At 54.2% G+C, this 12,661-nt stretch overlaps 7 protein-coding genes across 7 annotated transcripts; 3 read left to right on the forward strand and 4 right to left on the reverse strand.

Moving 5' to 3' along the window:
- Positions 1–139: 139 nt before the first annotated feature.
- On the forward strand, positions 140–2,143 carry PG998_013281 (uncharacterized protein; the record flags this gene model as incomplete). The annotated part of the gene is made up of 2 exons (XM_066880097.1): positions 140–686; positions 747–2,143. The coding sequence occupies 2 exons, from the start codon at positions 140–142 to the stop codon at positions 2,141–2,143; spliced, it is 1,944 nt and encodes a 647-aa protein (XP_066724236.1).
- Positions 2,144–2,274: 131 nt separating this feature from the next.
- Positions 2,275–2,755, reverse strand: PG998_013282 (uncharacterized protein; the record flags this gene model as incomplete). The annotated part of the gene is made up of 2 exons (XM_066880098.1): positions 2,275–2,443; positions 2,508–2,755. 2 exons carry the CDS (start codon positions 2,753–2,755, stop codon positions 2,275–2,277), a joined length of 417 nt encoding a protein of 138 aa, XP_066724237.1.
- A 39-nt stretch (positions 2,756–2,794) lies between these two features.
- Positions 2,795–3,449, reverse strand: PG998_013283 (uncharacterized protein; the record flags this gene model as incomplete). The annotated part of the gene is made up of 2 exons (XM_066880099.1): positions 2,795–3,082; positions 3,132–3,449. The coding sequence occupies 2 exons, from the start codon at positions 3,447–3,449 to the stop codon at positions 2,795–2,797; spliced, it is 606 nt and encodes a 201-aa protein (XP_066724238.1).
- Positions 3,450–3,490: 41 nt separating this feature from the next.
- Positions 3,491–3,771, reverse strand: PG998_013284 (uncharacterized protein; the record flags this gene model as incomplete). Its single annotated transcript, XM_066880100.1, has 2 exons — positions 3,491–3,602; positions 3,677–3,771. 2 exons carry the CDS (start codon positions 3,769–3,771, stop codon positions 3,491–3,493), a joined length of 207 nt encoding a protein of 68 aa, XP_066724239.1.
- A 1,403-nt stretch (positions 3,772–5,174) lies between these two features.
- On the forward strand, positions 5,175–5,995 carry PG998_013285 (uncharacterized protein; the record flags this gene model as incomplete). The annotated part of the gene is made up of 3 exons (XM_066880101.1): positions 5,175–5,326; positions 5,380–5,686; positions 5,891–5,995. The coding sequence occupies 3 exons, from the start codon at positions 5,175–5,177 to the stop codon at positions 5,993–5,995; spliced, it is 564 nt and encodes a 187-aa protein (XP_066724240.1).
- A 745-nt stretch (positions 5,996–6,740) lies between these two features.
- Positions 6,741–7,970, forward strand: PG998_013286 (phosphoglycerate mutase protein; the record flags this gene model as incomplete). Its single annotated transcript, XM_066880102.1, has 1 exon — positions 6,741–7,970. The coding sequence occupies one exon, from the start codon at positions 6,741–6,743 to the stop codon at positions 7,968–7,970; it is 1,230 nt and encodes a 409-aa protein (XP_066724241.1).
- Positions 7,971–9,326: 1,356 nt separating this feature from the next.
- PG998_013287 (uncharacterized protein) lies at positions 9,327–10,160 on the reverse strand (the record flags this gene model as incomplete). The annotated part of the gene is made up of 1 exon (XM_066880103.1): positions 9,327–10,160. The coding sequence occupies one exon, from the start codon at positions 10,158–10,160 to the stop codon at positions 9,327–9,329; it is 834 nt and encodes a 277-aa protein (XP_066724242.1).
- Positions 10,161–12,661: the final 2,501 nt, after the last annotated feature.

Below are 12,661 nucleotides of genomic sequence, written 5' to 3' on the forward strand. Positions count from 1 at the left end.
GCGCGGGGAAAACAATCTCCCAAGCTGATTTGTTCAGCTGGTTCTGTTCTCCTGCTGACTCTGTGTTTTCGGCTTGTTCGCTCACCCGCTCACCAACACCAACAAGATCCTTCCATGTCCACGTTGGAGCTGTCACGACATGACTGAGCGTTATAAACATACGCCTCTCCAGTCCCCGGGTTCAATCCGGCTCCTTGAACTCCTCCCTTCCTCGGCGAGAGACGCCCCCTTGACATGCAAGATCCGCGAAATAAGGCTGAAGAAGGCGCGCTCTCAGTACGAGGCGCTGTCCTACGTATGGGGAGGCAAGCAAGGTAGCGAGCCTATACTGTGCGATGGGCAGGAATTGCTCGTGACTCCGAACTGTCGCGATGCCCTGATAACCCTGCGGCGGCGCTACTTCAAACGCACCTTATGGATTGACGCAATCTGCATCGACCAAACTCCCGAGGGAGAGCTCGAGCGAAACCACCAGGTCAAGGTGATGGGCCAAGTGTACAATAACGCTTCGACCGTGCTTATTTGGCTTGGGTTAGAGGAGCTCCCGTTGACGGTCAAAGACCATTTATCAATATGGGGGCCACAACTGGCAAACTATCTGGTCCATTTCCCGCTCATACGCTTCCACATGCTCATGGGCAAGGGCAAGGAAGATCAGATTGGAGAACAGCTCCAGGCAAAATGGGGTACGTGATTATTTCGGAGAAGTCAAAACCACTTCCGAATACTGCTGACAGTTCGTGTAGAGCCTGCGGTGCAAGCGTATCTTGCATCGTTCCTGAAGCTAGCCGAGCACCCGTGGTTCACACGAATATGGACTGTGCAAGAATTCGTCTTTGCACGCAGGTGTGTATTACTTTCCGGGACGAAGGTGTTGAAATGGGCCCCTCTTGAGTTCTGCCTGGGCTTTCTATCCGAATTCACCGACACCTTGATTTCGGGGGAGTCTGACAACCCCAAACACCAGCTGGCAATTAACCGTCTCCGTTTTCGCCGTCAAGCGCGTTCACTGGCGAATTACAAGGGCCAATACACAAAACCCGCCCTTTCGACCGCATGGCGCAACAAATCCACGATTACTTGGATTGAATACCAATACGCGATTCTTAAAATGATAAGAAACAGAGACTGGCATGGCTGGGAACTCAAGCGCCTGATGTTCTTGAGCTCGGTTAGAGATCTTGATTCAGGACTGCCACACGATAAGATTTACGGCGTGTATTCTATCCTAGAGGCAATGGGAATTGGCCTACCGGAACCGGACTACTCCAAGCCCGTTCAGGAAGTCGCTCAATCACTCACAAGAGCACTCGTTACTAGCACGGAAAGTCTTGATTCCATAACGTTGGACCTCCCACCATCGGGTGACTCGAGAACGCCGTCATGGGTGCCCGACTACCTGACGCCCATGGGCAACAAAAGAGAGGCATTAATACTGCCTATTTTGCGATTAAATTGGCGTGTCTCTGATCCCAATGCAAGCAACGGTTCTAAAGCTCATGCGATATGCGAGGCAAATACCGGCAAACTTCTTGTGCAAGGAAAACGAGTGGTCAATCTTACACGGACAATAGCATCTAATACTTCCATGATGGGCCAAAAACCCTGGGATCATGAGAGCTTTCGGGAATTCATCAAAGCATGCCGGGAATGGTGCTTCGCCTTTAAATCGTCCCAGAACTTTCGCCGCTCGCACATGCTCAGATGGGCCGACCTTATGAGCTACCCGAACTGCGACATGATTGAGCCGGAGGCAGTCGCAAAGTATTCGGACCCGAGTGAAAACGACCCTATCACCATCATACTCAACTACCTGAACAAGAGTGAAAAAGACGCCAATGACGAGTTTGGTGAAACGGTCCGGGGTATCCAACTTGGCCTCAACATGACCGCGAGTTGGGCGTTTTTATTCATCGATACTGAAATAACGGATCAGAGTATCACTGGGAGGGGGTATCACACATGCGAGAAGGGCGATCAGCTCTGGCTGTTGGCGGGCTCGAGAGTTCCGGTCGTGCTGAGACGGACTGAAGAGAACAACGAGTTCCGTTATATCTCGTCCGCAATCTTCGATGGAATTATGAAAGGCGAACACTGGCCAGAGGATGGAAAGGAAGGACTGGAGATGATATACTTGGTATAAACGATAGCATGAACCTCATGCAGGCTAGCATGGCCGCAAGTGAGAAGTCATTGCTGCCGGTTTGTCTTTGCTTCTCTACGTGACCGAAAACGACAACGTCCGGCTTCCTGGATTGGGTGCGAGATAAATTTTCACCTGCTTCTACGGCCGACAGTAGCATTCAAGACACCCTTGCCCCTCGTCCCTAACGCAAACTGATCACTGGCGCTTTCGAAATCCGCAGCTCGAGCATCTCGAAATTGGAAATCGAAGCGCTCGACTAAGCGGGCCATGAGAAGATTCATTTCCGCCCATGCGAGGCTAGATGTTCGATGTCAACACGGCGAAGTTTAGGAAAATAAAAAAGGGAAGGGTGTGAACCTACTGCATGCCAAGACAACCTCTTGTTCCCTTCAAAAAGGGGGCGAAATTCTTCTCGAGTCTTGGCCCACCACTAAGATCCATCCATCTCTCAGGCTTGAAGTTCTGAGGCTCGGGATAGATTGCTTCATCTGCATGGAGCAGAATCAACGACATGCTCACAGGGGTGCCGGCGGGTATCCGCCATTTGCCGTAGAGGAGCTCTCTGTCCGGAGCGATACGAGACAGACGTGCGCCGAGGGCGGGACTCATACGTAGACCCTCCAACAATACAGCCTTGAGGTAAGGCAGCTACTCAAGTGCCTTCAAATCTCGAGTGTCGATAGCGGTAAGCTCAATTCGGAGTCGCTGCAGAATATCCGTCTTGTCGAATACGTGGAAAAGCGTCACACGTAGAGCGCCGGCAGTTGTTTCGAACCCGGCCCCAGTGATAACGGATACGTCGTCAAAGATCCGGATGGCGGTCTTTTCTGATTCCGGTAACTTGGATTCCATAATCTCATGAACCATGTTGCTCAGGGTATTAGTCTTGGGTGATCCTCTAGATGCCACCAGCGCTTCGGTGTCCTCCATATTTACCTGGCCAGCGTCAAATCGGTATGTGATGAAGTGGTCTGAGGATACTTACCTTCAAGAAGCGAAAGAATATCTTGGTGACGTGATCTCCATACTTGATGACCCAGTCAATCGGCATGGCTTTCAGCATGGGTCCGATGAACCGCAGATGTTTCCCCAGGCGCCAGACTTGGCCGGATCCACGTGTCGCGCTCAGCATCACTTCATTGAAATCATCCGCGTCGAGACTCTTACAGCTCTTGCCGAGGATGAAATCAAAAGCCATGTCACGAGTAAAGGCAGTGATGGCAGCTCCGAAATTGAACTGCTCGCCCGACTCGACAAAAGCGGAGATGCGGCCACATAGCTTTTCCAGGTACCCTTCAATCATGTCGGAACGGCTGTTCACTCTAGCCTTGGAGAAGAACGGATTCAGCGGCTGCCGACGAGCTTTGTGTAATTCATGCTGGGGGTGAGCATGGTGGCGCCGTAGGTGGCGAAAGCATCGACAGACCAGTCGTACTTGTCCCATATTCCATCCTGTCTATAGAGCTGGTCAGGAAAAGCGACATCGTGCACATGCAGCTCGTGCGGCGAGATACGAATGATTGGGCCTACATATCGACGGTAGCAATCAGCAGAGAAACAGTGTGGGAGAAAGGGGGATAAGGGCCTACCATATCTCCTATGTAGTTCAGCAATCTTGAAGACATATTGGCCATTCTGCACGACATCATAATAGGCTTCGTACCAGCGCGAAACAGCTGCCAGTTTGGGACCTGGAAAGCGGGACAAGGGGTGCAAAACAGTCTATAGAATGCCAGAGTCGTGAAGTAGACGGCAATAGTCATGCCAAGGCGCTGCCATGAAATCAAACCGAATATGGGTTCCATTTTCATTCAGTGCGGATTCACCTTTGGCAATGGGTTCTACTAAGGAGAAGTTGGCAAGAAGAAGTCTCAACTGATCAACTCTCTCTCGGCTCACACACTACGCGCCAAGCTACAAAAAGATGCCCCCTTACCTGCTTACCTGGCCTGCGCAGTAACACAGAACGGCGTTGATATTAACTGCGGGGCATACGTCACCTCCTCCCAAGACAACTACCTATCAACTACTTTTGGGTGAGTTCCGTGCAGACACCAGGTGAAGCAAGGGCAGACCATGTCACCCTGCCAGCCTGCGTGTTGGTTCTCTCTACATTGGCGGGCTTCGTCGGCGCAATGTGACAGCACCATCGATTCATTTTTTTGGGCCCCCAAACTTGGCGTTGGTGTGAGACCTGCCTAACAAGCAGTGAAGGCTCGCAGCACCGACAAGAGCCACACCAAAAGATAACTGCGTCGGCGCCCACCAAAAAGGGGCCAGCAAAAAGGGCAAAACATACAACACCGAGGATTCCCAGGTCGTCACCGACCCTAGTACTAATTCGGCTCTCTGCTGCTTATATATGGGAGAGCGGACGGGATCCCTAGTATTCAGCAGGATGTGGTCGTATGTGAAAGGTCAGTTGCTTTTAATGATTTATATAACATTAATCCCCCTATCATCATGACCCGCAGTATTTATTTTGCAGCCAACGTACGATAAAAGCAGCAGCTCAGTGAGAACTCACATGCGCCTGTGCACTTATCAATTTATGAAATAAATATCAAACAAACGCTTCAGTTCTTCATCCTCTTATTCAGTTAGGTGGGCCAGCTTATCAAATGTCAACTCATTCTTGTCCCGTACTGGACGCAGCATCCCTCTTTCGTCTCGAAGAGCCGTCAATTTGCCTCAACTAGAAGACCCATTCTACCCAGGCGAAGTCGTGAACCCCGAGTACTACACGACACCATACCCAACACATCTTCCGAAGGGCTTCGAAAATTGGGGCGATATCCGACTGCGATAACAAGGGCCCGAAAAGGCCTTTTACACCCCCCAAGAGCTGTACGAAAACGCCGGCTCCAGCAATGACGAACTGACCGAGGCCGAGGTACGGAAACTTAGAGATGAGTTGTTGGTCTGACCAAGCTCTACCCAGCGCACCCTCCTCCTGAGCCGAGGCGATACCGTAGGGAAGGCTCTGGCCTGCCTAAGGTTGTTGACCCTAGCCGAGAAGTACGAAGCCATGGGATGGATGAGCCTGGACGAACTTCACGCGGCGATTCGTCAGGCTTCCGGCGGCACTATCAGCCAGGCCTCGGGGCTGATTGCCAGGCCGAAGTCTTCGCTCAAGTCCCTGAACTTTAGCGAGATTATGCTGTTTCTCGAGGAATTCCGGTTCTGCCAGGAGCGCTGGCGGTGGCAGGGATTCCCCGGATCCCCGGAAATAGGGAGGCCTGTCGATTGATTAAAGCCCAGGAAGGCATCGACGAGGAAACATTCACTCACGTCCAAGAGTTTTACCTGGAAGATCCTGAGTTACGCAAAGCGGGTTATGCACGGTACTTGGCCGCCGAGGAAAACGGAGAGGATGGACTCTTCGTACACATGTACGAGCCCCACGGTTTTCGCCCACTTCCTGAAATCCTCCCGTCGCCGAGAACCCCCTCCCTGCCGCGCCGTGCAACACCCGAGCCACCATTCATGGATGACTCGTCCGGTCACTTCGAGCCGACGCGCCGTGACGGAATTCACCCAGTGACCGGGCAGCGGCACTGCCGCAGGGATCGGAAACCGTGCTCAAGCCTCTCGCCCCTGAGATCGATCTCACGGGCCGCCGCGAGGGACCGCCCCGCCGCGAGGGACTGACCTCGCGGGCAACCCGGACTGGCCCCTGCTCATGAAGATTAACGGCACCTATCCGTTGCCGCCCGACCAGCTGCTCGAAATGAACCTGAAAAGAACTGGGGAGACCGACCCTCCGCGGAGTGGCCCGAAACGCCCGACGAGAAGGCCGAGCTCGAGACGCGGTCCGAGGTCCTCCGCCAGGCCGCCTGGGACGATTAGGAGCCGGGCGGCTGGAAGAGACGCCCGAAGTTCGGGGGAGATGAACCGAATTGGGAGCGGTTCGACAGCCTCAACGTACTGCTGTCGTGGCGGAAGGCAGTGGCAACGAAAAGCAGCCCGTAGAGGGCTGAGATGATTTTAAATGTGGACCATGATGGCAACCATTCAGGAATAATTGCCAGGACTGCAAATAAAAGAAAGGATGCGGCGTCACGCACTTCGTAAATAAATCATGGGTCGGATTAATGAGTGAACATGTTGGCATTCTTGGAGTTCTGCCGCCTCATTGATGGGTGTGTCAGTAGGTCATCACCCTCGGAGGACGGCTGTCTCTGGCACAGCCAAGAGACACACCATCCCGGCAGACGCATGGGCTCTTTCAAGCGAGGAAATATAGCCCTCCATTTGGCTCTCAAGTACTCTCAGGCAAAGACGTCTTTCAAACAACAATACCCGTGTTTGAACAAAGGAAAAATGCGGCATAGATAACTAAGGAGCCCAGTAGGTACTGTCTTCTATCCGCACAATGGGATTGTGTGGACGAGGCATAAAACACCATGGTTTTGAGCATGATGGCACATCATACTTGTTTCCTTGGGCTTTCATGATATATTAAAGGGCCGGAGAAGAACCCGCTGGACAGGGGTAAGATACTTGCAGATCAGACATACACGAACACATCTACGTACCTTTGCTCACAACTTACGAAACCCCAAACTTGCGGTCCATTTAATAATCAGATAACATGCCCGCCACAATCTGGCTAATTCGCCATGCCGAAGGGCTTCATAACAAGCTCCAAAACTCCGCTCTCCGAGACCCCATGCTGACCGACGAGGGGACGCGGCAGGCCGAAGCCTTCTGGCGCGAAACGGGCTCCCTGTACGCCGGCAATATCGCGGCAATCTTCGCCTCGCCATCTATCCGTGCCATCCAGACGGCCCAGCTCGGCCTGCAAGGCATAGTCCAGCAAAAAGGCCAGCCGGGCGCGGTCCAACAACAAGGTCTGCCGATCATACTGCAGCCGGACATGATGGAGATGCTGGACCCAGGTAGTCTCGCGTCGGGCAGCCCCCAGGTGACCTCCAGCATCCCGCGGGAGAACTGGGCGCTGAATCAAAGGTTCGGCCGCACCCTCTCCTTCGAGCTCGTGCCCTCGGCCGACGTCGTCGAATGGTCCGACCGCAACCCGAACAGCATATACGCCGACACCCCCGCAGCCTACACGGCACGGGCCGGGCGGGCGCGCGAGACGCTGCGCCAGGCCGCCGAGGCGCTCCCCGACGACCAGATCGTCGTCGTCGTGGCCCACTACGAGTCCCTGCGCTGGCTGGTCGGCGGCGACAACGGCCAGGCCCGCGTGACGTGGCGCAACTGCGAGATGCGGCCGTACCGGTTCGAGGCCGACCCCTTCAGCCGCGCGCGGCGGTACTACCTCCGCCCCGCGACGGCGCCCAACCAGCCCGCGGCGGCCGAGCTGCTCAGCCTGCGGCACGTCGTGACGGGGCGGCTGTCGCCGGAGGAGCAGCGGCGGGCGGACCTGGGGCGGGTGTTCATGACGTGGGGCCGCTCGCAGGAGCTGGCGCAGGAGTTCTCGACGGAGGCGGGGCGCGCGTTCGACGAAGGCGCGACAACGACGACGGGCGACACGGACGCGGACGCGCCCGCCATGATGACGATGATGACGCCGCGGTTCCGGTTCCGCCGCGACCTGATCCACGACCCCGTGACGCGGATGCGCGCGCGCCAGCTGCGCCGCTACGTGGAGATCTACCCCGCGGACCACGGGTCCCCCCCGGCCGTGCTCGAGCAGGCCCTGGTGGTGGCGCCCGGCGACGCGTGGACCATCGTCTCGCCGCTCGAGACGCTGTGGCCCGACGAGTGGCACCCGACTAACCCGGACATGGCGGCGCAGCGGTCGGGCTTCCTGCTGGGCTGGAGCCGGGTCTTCCCGGGCAATTGGAATCTTGCTTAGGTGAGTGCATGTTCGCTGATTTCACCTGCCTGACTGTGTGTCCTTTGCGCGAAGGAAAGGTAACCGAGAAACTTGCAACCTCAAGTACGTGCACGAGGTAAGTGGCGCCCGGTGAAATGTGTGGTGCTTTTTGCGAATACTCATCAGGTAATGAAGGTATGGTAGATATAGATGTTTTATTGTAGAGATGGAACTTAACTCATTGCTTGACATGTGTGAAATCAAAAAGTACGATCAGTAATTCTAAGTTGAAAATGACTGTGTGGCGCCTACCTACATTGCTTTATAATTATTTGTAGATTAACTAATGTTATATCGCTCATCAAGACTTTAGGCTTGTGTAGTGTAGTGGCTATCACTCCAGATTCTGATTTACCGTCAATTTTCTGGCAACCCCTGTTCGATCCAGGGCACGAGCTAACTTTTTTCTTTTTTCTTCGCTTGCTATTCTTCAATCGTCGCTTCCTTTTTCAGACCGTGTACGATATTTTTACTAATAGGACGCTGCGAGTCTTTTTCTCCTTTTCTCCCAGCTCTAGTTGCTCGTGTAGGTAGTCCAGAATGTGTTGCAGTCGCACACACAATTATCTACGTAGATTCTTCCCTGCAGTCCTGAAGAGGGGCCCGCGATTTCAGTGCTGCGACAGGGGGCCACGGGCGGGCAATACCCGACCTAAGGTTAGTAGAGAGACAGAATCAGACCATAGCTTCATCGCCAACGCGATTCATGAATTGTCAAAATATCAATTAAATGGCTACTAACTGTCGACTTCCCCCTCTCTAATGGTATTGCCACAAATCAATCTCCTTCTCATCTCCTTATCTCCAACAACTTCACAGCGATTACAAAACGGTACTATGCTAATGTGTTTCCGACCATCCCTTCCGCTCCCTATGTGTTTTGTAAATGCCCTTGTCCAATGTCCTGGTCCTGCCCTTGCGCTATGCCGCCAAAAATCCAAATCCATCCCCGTTGTTCGTTCTTTCTCCTCCCCGTCTTCTTCTTTGCTGTCCCAGCAAATCCACCGTTCAATTTCTCAAATGCAATTATAAACAAACGGGATTGGGTATAACAACGCCTCAGGTCCATGCGGAAAATGCAAATAAATCGAAAAAAAAATATGTCAAAAAAAGAAATCGCAGCCAAGGTAATGATGTATGCAACGCATTCGTGTGTCGTCCGTTCGTCGCTCTCAGAATGTCGCTTGCTTTCTTCTGTCCATGCAATGCAGTAAATGCAGTAAGTAAATATCGAGTCGCTGGTCGCTCGCTGTATGCCGTTCGTTGTCGTTCTTGTTTCATTGGTCGTCATGTTTGAATCTTGGGGGTGAGAATTGGATGGATGGGTGGGCCGTTTTACGATGTTGTCGATCGCCCAAACATGCGCCACCCCGTCTTGCGGCCGCCGCCCTCCTTCGTCTTCTCGAAGCAGCAGTCGTCGTCGTCGAGCTCGAGGCGGTACCGGCGCACGCTGCCCGTGTCGTCGTCGAAGCGCAGGCGCCGGTTCTCCTTGGGGATGAAGCAGTCTGGCACCATGTGCTTGAGCACCCAGCCCTTGACGCCCTGGCTCGCGGCGTCGATGGCCGCGTACTCAAGCCGCCGCGTGTGGTCGCTGGTCCAGTAGTGCGTCGTCTGCGGCGGCGGCGGGTAGACGGGCCCGGCCAGCTCGTCGTCATCGTCATCCTCGTCCTCCTGCTCCAGGTCGCTCTGGCCGAGGGCGGCATAGGAGGATTCGGGGTTGGGGAAATGGAAATAACTGAAGGAATTCTGCTGCGGCTGATGCTGTTGTTGAGAGGCAGGCCGGCTGGAGAGCGCAGTGTAGGAGGTAGGGGTGGAGCGGGTGGCCCGGTGTATTGACGGTCTGGTCCGTGGTCTCACATGGGACGAGGACGTAGAAGAAGACGTCCCGGTGGACGTGCGGCGACAGGAGCCATGGAGGGATCCATCCGACTTGGACCCCGACGGGATCGATTCATAGCCGGAATCCTGGCGTCGCATGGGGCTGGGAGTAAACGGCTCGTTCCTCCAAGTCTGGGGTGGCTTGGTCTGAACGGTGTTGGCGTTCCTGGGGCTAGCGTGCTCAACCATCTCGACGTCGTGGAAGCTGTGATAGGTGGTGTCGGAACGCGCGATACTCCGGGGTCTAGATGAAGACCGGCGCAGGCGGCCGGTATCTCGAGGATGTACCATTTTGCTGGAGACCTGTGGTGTATCTACTATGACGATGCATATGAAGAAACAGGGTGTCTCATTCGCGTGGCACGGCTTCGTTTGTTTAAAAAGAACGGGCTTTACAAACGGATTTTCTTCTTGAACCCTCCGGGAGTTACGACAAAGAAAATAAACGAGGAGCCAAATCGACTCTGGTTAAGACAATTCCCAGGTTGTGGTCCGGCTGGCTACCATATAAAGGGAGCTCAGGGACAAAGGCGGTTGCTGTTGCCGGGTTGCAGCAGTAAAAGACTATTGGTCCCAGGGCGAGCAGGGAGGGTCGCGGTGGAGAGTTGCGGTCTGTGTAGGTGCGCCAGGTTCACGAGACGCACCGATGGGTTCGATCTTAATTTCCAGAAAGCGGTACGCTGGGTGCCGGAGTGGGGACACGAGAATATTGATATGTATGTGCAGCAACGGCGCGCGATCGATGGAGTGGAAAGGGTTCAGACGATATTTTGCAGGAAAGGGATGCAGCTGCCATTGGCACACAGGCGCGTTAGGGCTGGTAGCGAATGCACGATGATATTGAGGTCGGCATGCAGGAGTGGTGAGTGGTGCTTGCTAGACCGCAGACCGGAGCCGTCTTCCCCTCTTCAACCAGGTCTTCTCCAACCAGGATGGTCCGTATGGAACGATTCGAAGGAATACTGATCCTATTGGACGCGGGCTAGGATCAAGTAGCGGGAACACCCTCTTTTTCTTTTCTATTTTTTCCCTCTCTGGTCTGCTGAGCAAGGTACGGGCGAGGGGTATCGGCAAAGTTTAATGCTCGGGGCCGGACTGATAGTCGCGACTTTGCGACTGCAATTGTCACGATCTGCTGATCGATGATGAAATCGCAGGCTCGTAGGTTCGCCCTGTTCCCTTTTCAGGGAGTGTATAAGTCGGTGAAGTGAGTATTCCTGACCCTAGGTAGGTGCTAGCCGACCGTAAATGACCTCCGGGGCTTTCGAACGGACCACTAATCCGGGAATTTTGCTCTCCTCAAATTTTGTTGAGCGAATGGCGGTCTGTCGTCGCTTGTCCTAAATGAGGCTTAGGAACTGAAAGAATCGTGACCCCGCTTGCGCTTGAAGAGCAAATCTCTCCCCACGTTGCACTGGCGCCGGCGCTCTGAATGGGATAAGGAGGGGCCGCTGCTGTGGGGACGGGCGCTAGATAACCGCTGGATCTCTGGTACAATATTGGCAATGACGACGGGGAGACAAGTGAGCGTTCCGGAAACGTTGTAGAAGAATGGTGTAAACGAGAAACCAGGCGGTCAAAATCTGTTTCGCTGTAGGCAGGCTTGCCTGAAGATATCGTGCAGGAGATGGCGAAGTCCGGAAGATGGGAATTCACATACAGTTGCCGATCCCCCTGCATGAAGATGCACGAGGTACTGACGGGATGCTGTCACTGGTTACAGTGTGGTGGAGTGGAAGGGCGAGCCTAACCACTAAAGTCAACCGCCCGATGTCGCTGGCCAGAAGCTGGCCTGCCAGTGGTGAGTGGCAGCGGCGCACAGATAGAAATAGCGACTATCCACTTGGCAACGACTATTGAGAGAATTGGAGACCAAATCAAGAGGAGAGGGGATACGAGATAGGGTTCAGGAGAAATAGGGTCGGAGAAGAGCTCCTCGAACGCAAGATGAGCAACTGGGGGAGGTTCAAGAGGTCTAAGTAGGCGGCATTATCCGCTTCCATCGGACAGGAGAAGAGGATATGATATGTAGGAACCACAGGACCAAGCCAAGCGTGCGCATATGCTGCCGACGACTTGATATATTGGGGTGCATTGTCATCTGCTGCATTTAGGGGACGTGGTCGCGTTTCGTGTAGACACGAACTTGGCTTTCAGCTGAAGATCAGAGCGAGGCATGAATGGCAATACCAGGGCTCGCTGGTGTCACGAATCCTCGTTTTCACATGTTTTGCGCGCCGACGGCCAAGACAGCGCCCAGACAGCCAGATTCCTTTTGGTGTCGCGCGCGGGTTGGGCAGGCGGTTGGTCGTCGTCGTCGGTCAGATCTGCCCACCCTCCCTCACCCGCCAGGGCCTACGCTAGCGCATCATCTGGACAGCATTTGTCCAACATGCCGTTCGGAGGAGGCGTCTAGACTGGCTGGCTGCCAGCCCGCCGCTCCAATGGTTGCATGTCGCGTTGTGGTTGTGAAACTGGACGTCAGAACGTTATTCCCATCTGGGGTTGCATTGTGCCTTAGCCGTCCCGCGGCATTTGCACAGAAGGGTTACATACGCCCGATTGCCACATGCTATCGGGACAGTGATCGGGGTCTGCTTGGTGCCTGTGTTTGCTAATCAGCGTGACCGCTGCTTGCCCTGCCTTCCACAGCAGTAACGAGTAGCCGGTGGTAGGAGTCGTAGACATCGTGTGATCAAAGCCTCTTGGTAGTCATGCATGTCTTGGAGGACTTGGGTTATTGATTAGGGCGGGAGTCAAATGACTAGTGAAGGAGGAATCTTCCCCGATTT

The sequence above is a fragment of the Apiospora kogelbergensis genome (genome assembly GCF_038363985.1).
Source record: "Apiospora kogelbergensis strain CBS 113332 chromosome Unknown utg000009l_segment0_segment0, whole genome shotgun sequence".
Taxonomy (NCBI): domain Eukaryota; kingdom Fungi; phylum Ascomycota; class Sordariomycetes; order Amphisphaeriales; family Apiosporaceae; genus Apiospora; species Apiospora kogelbergensis.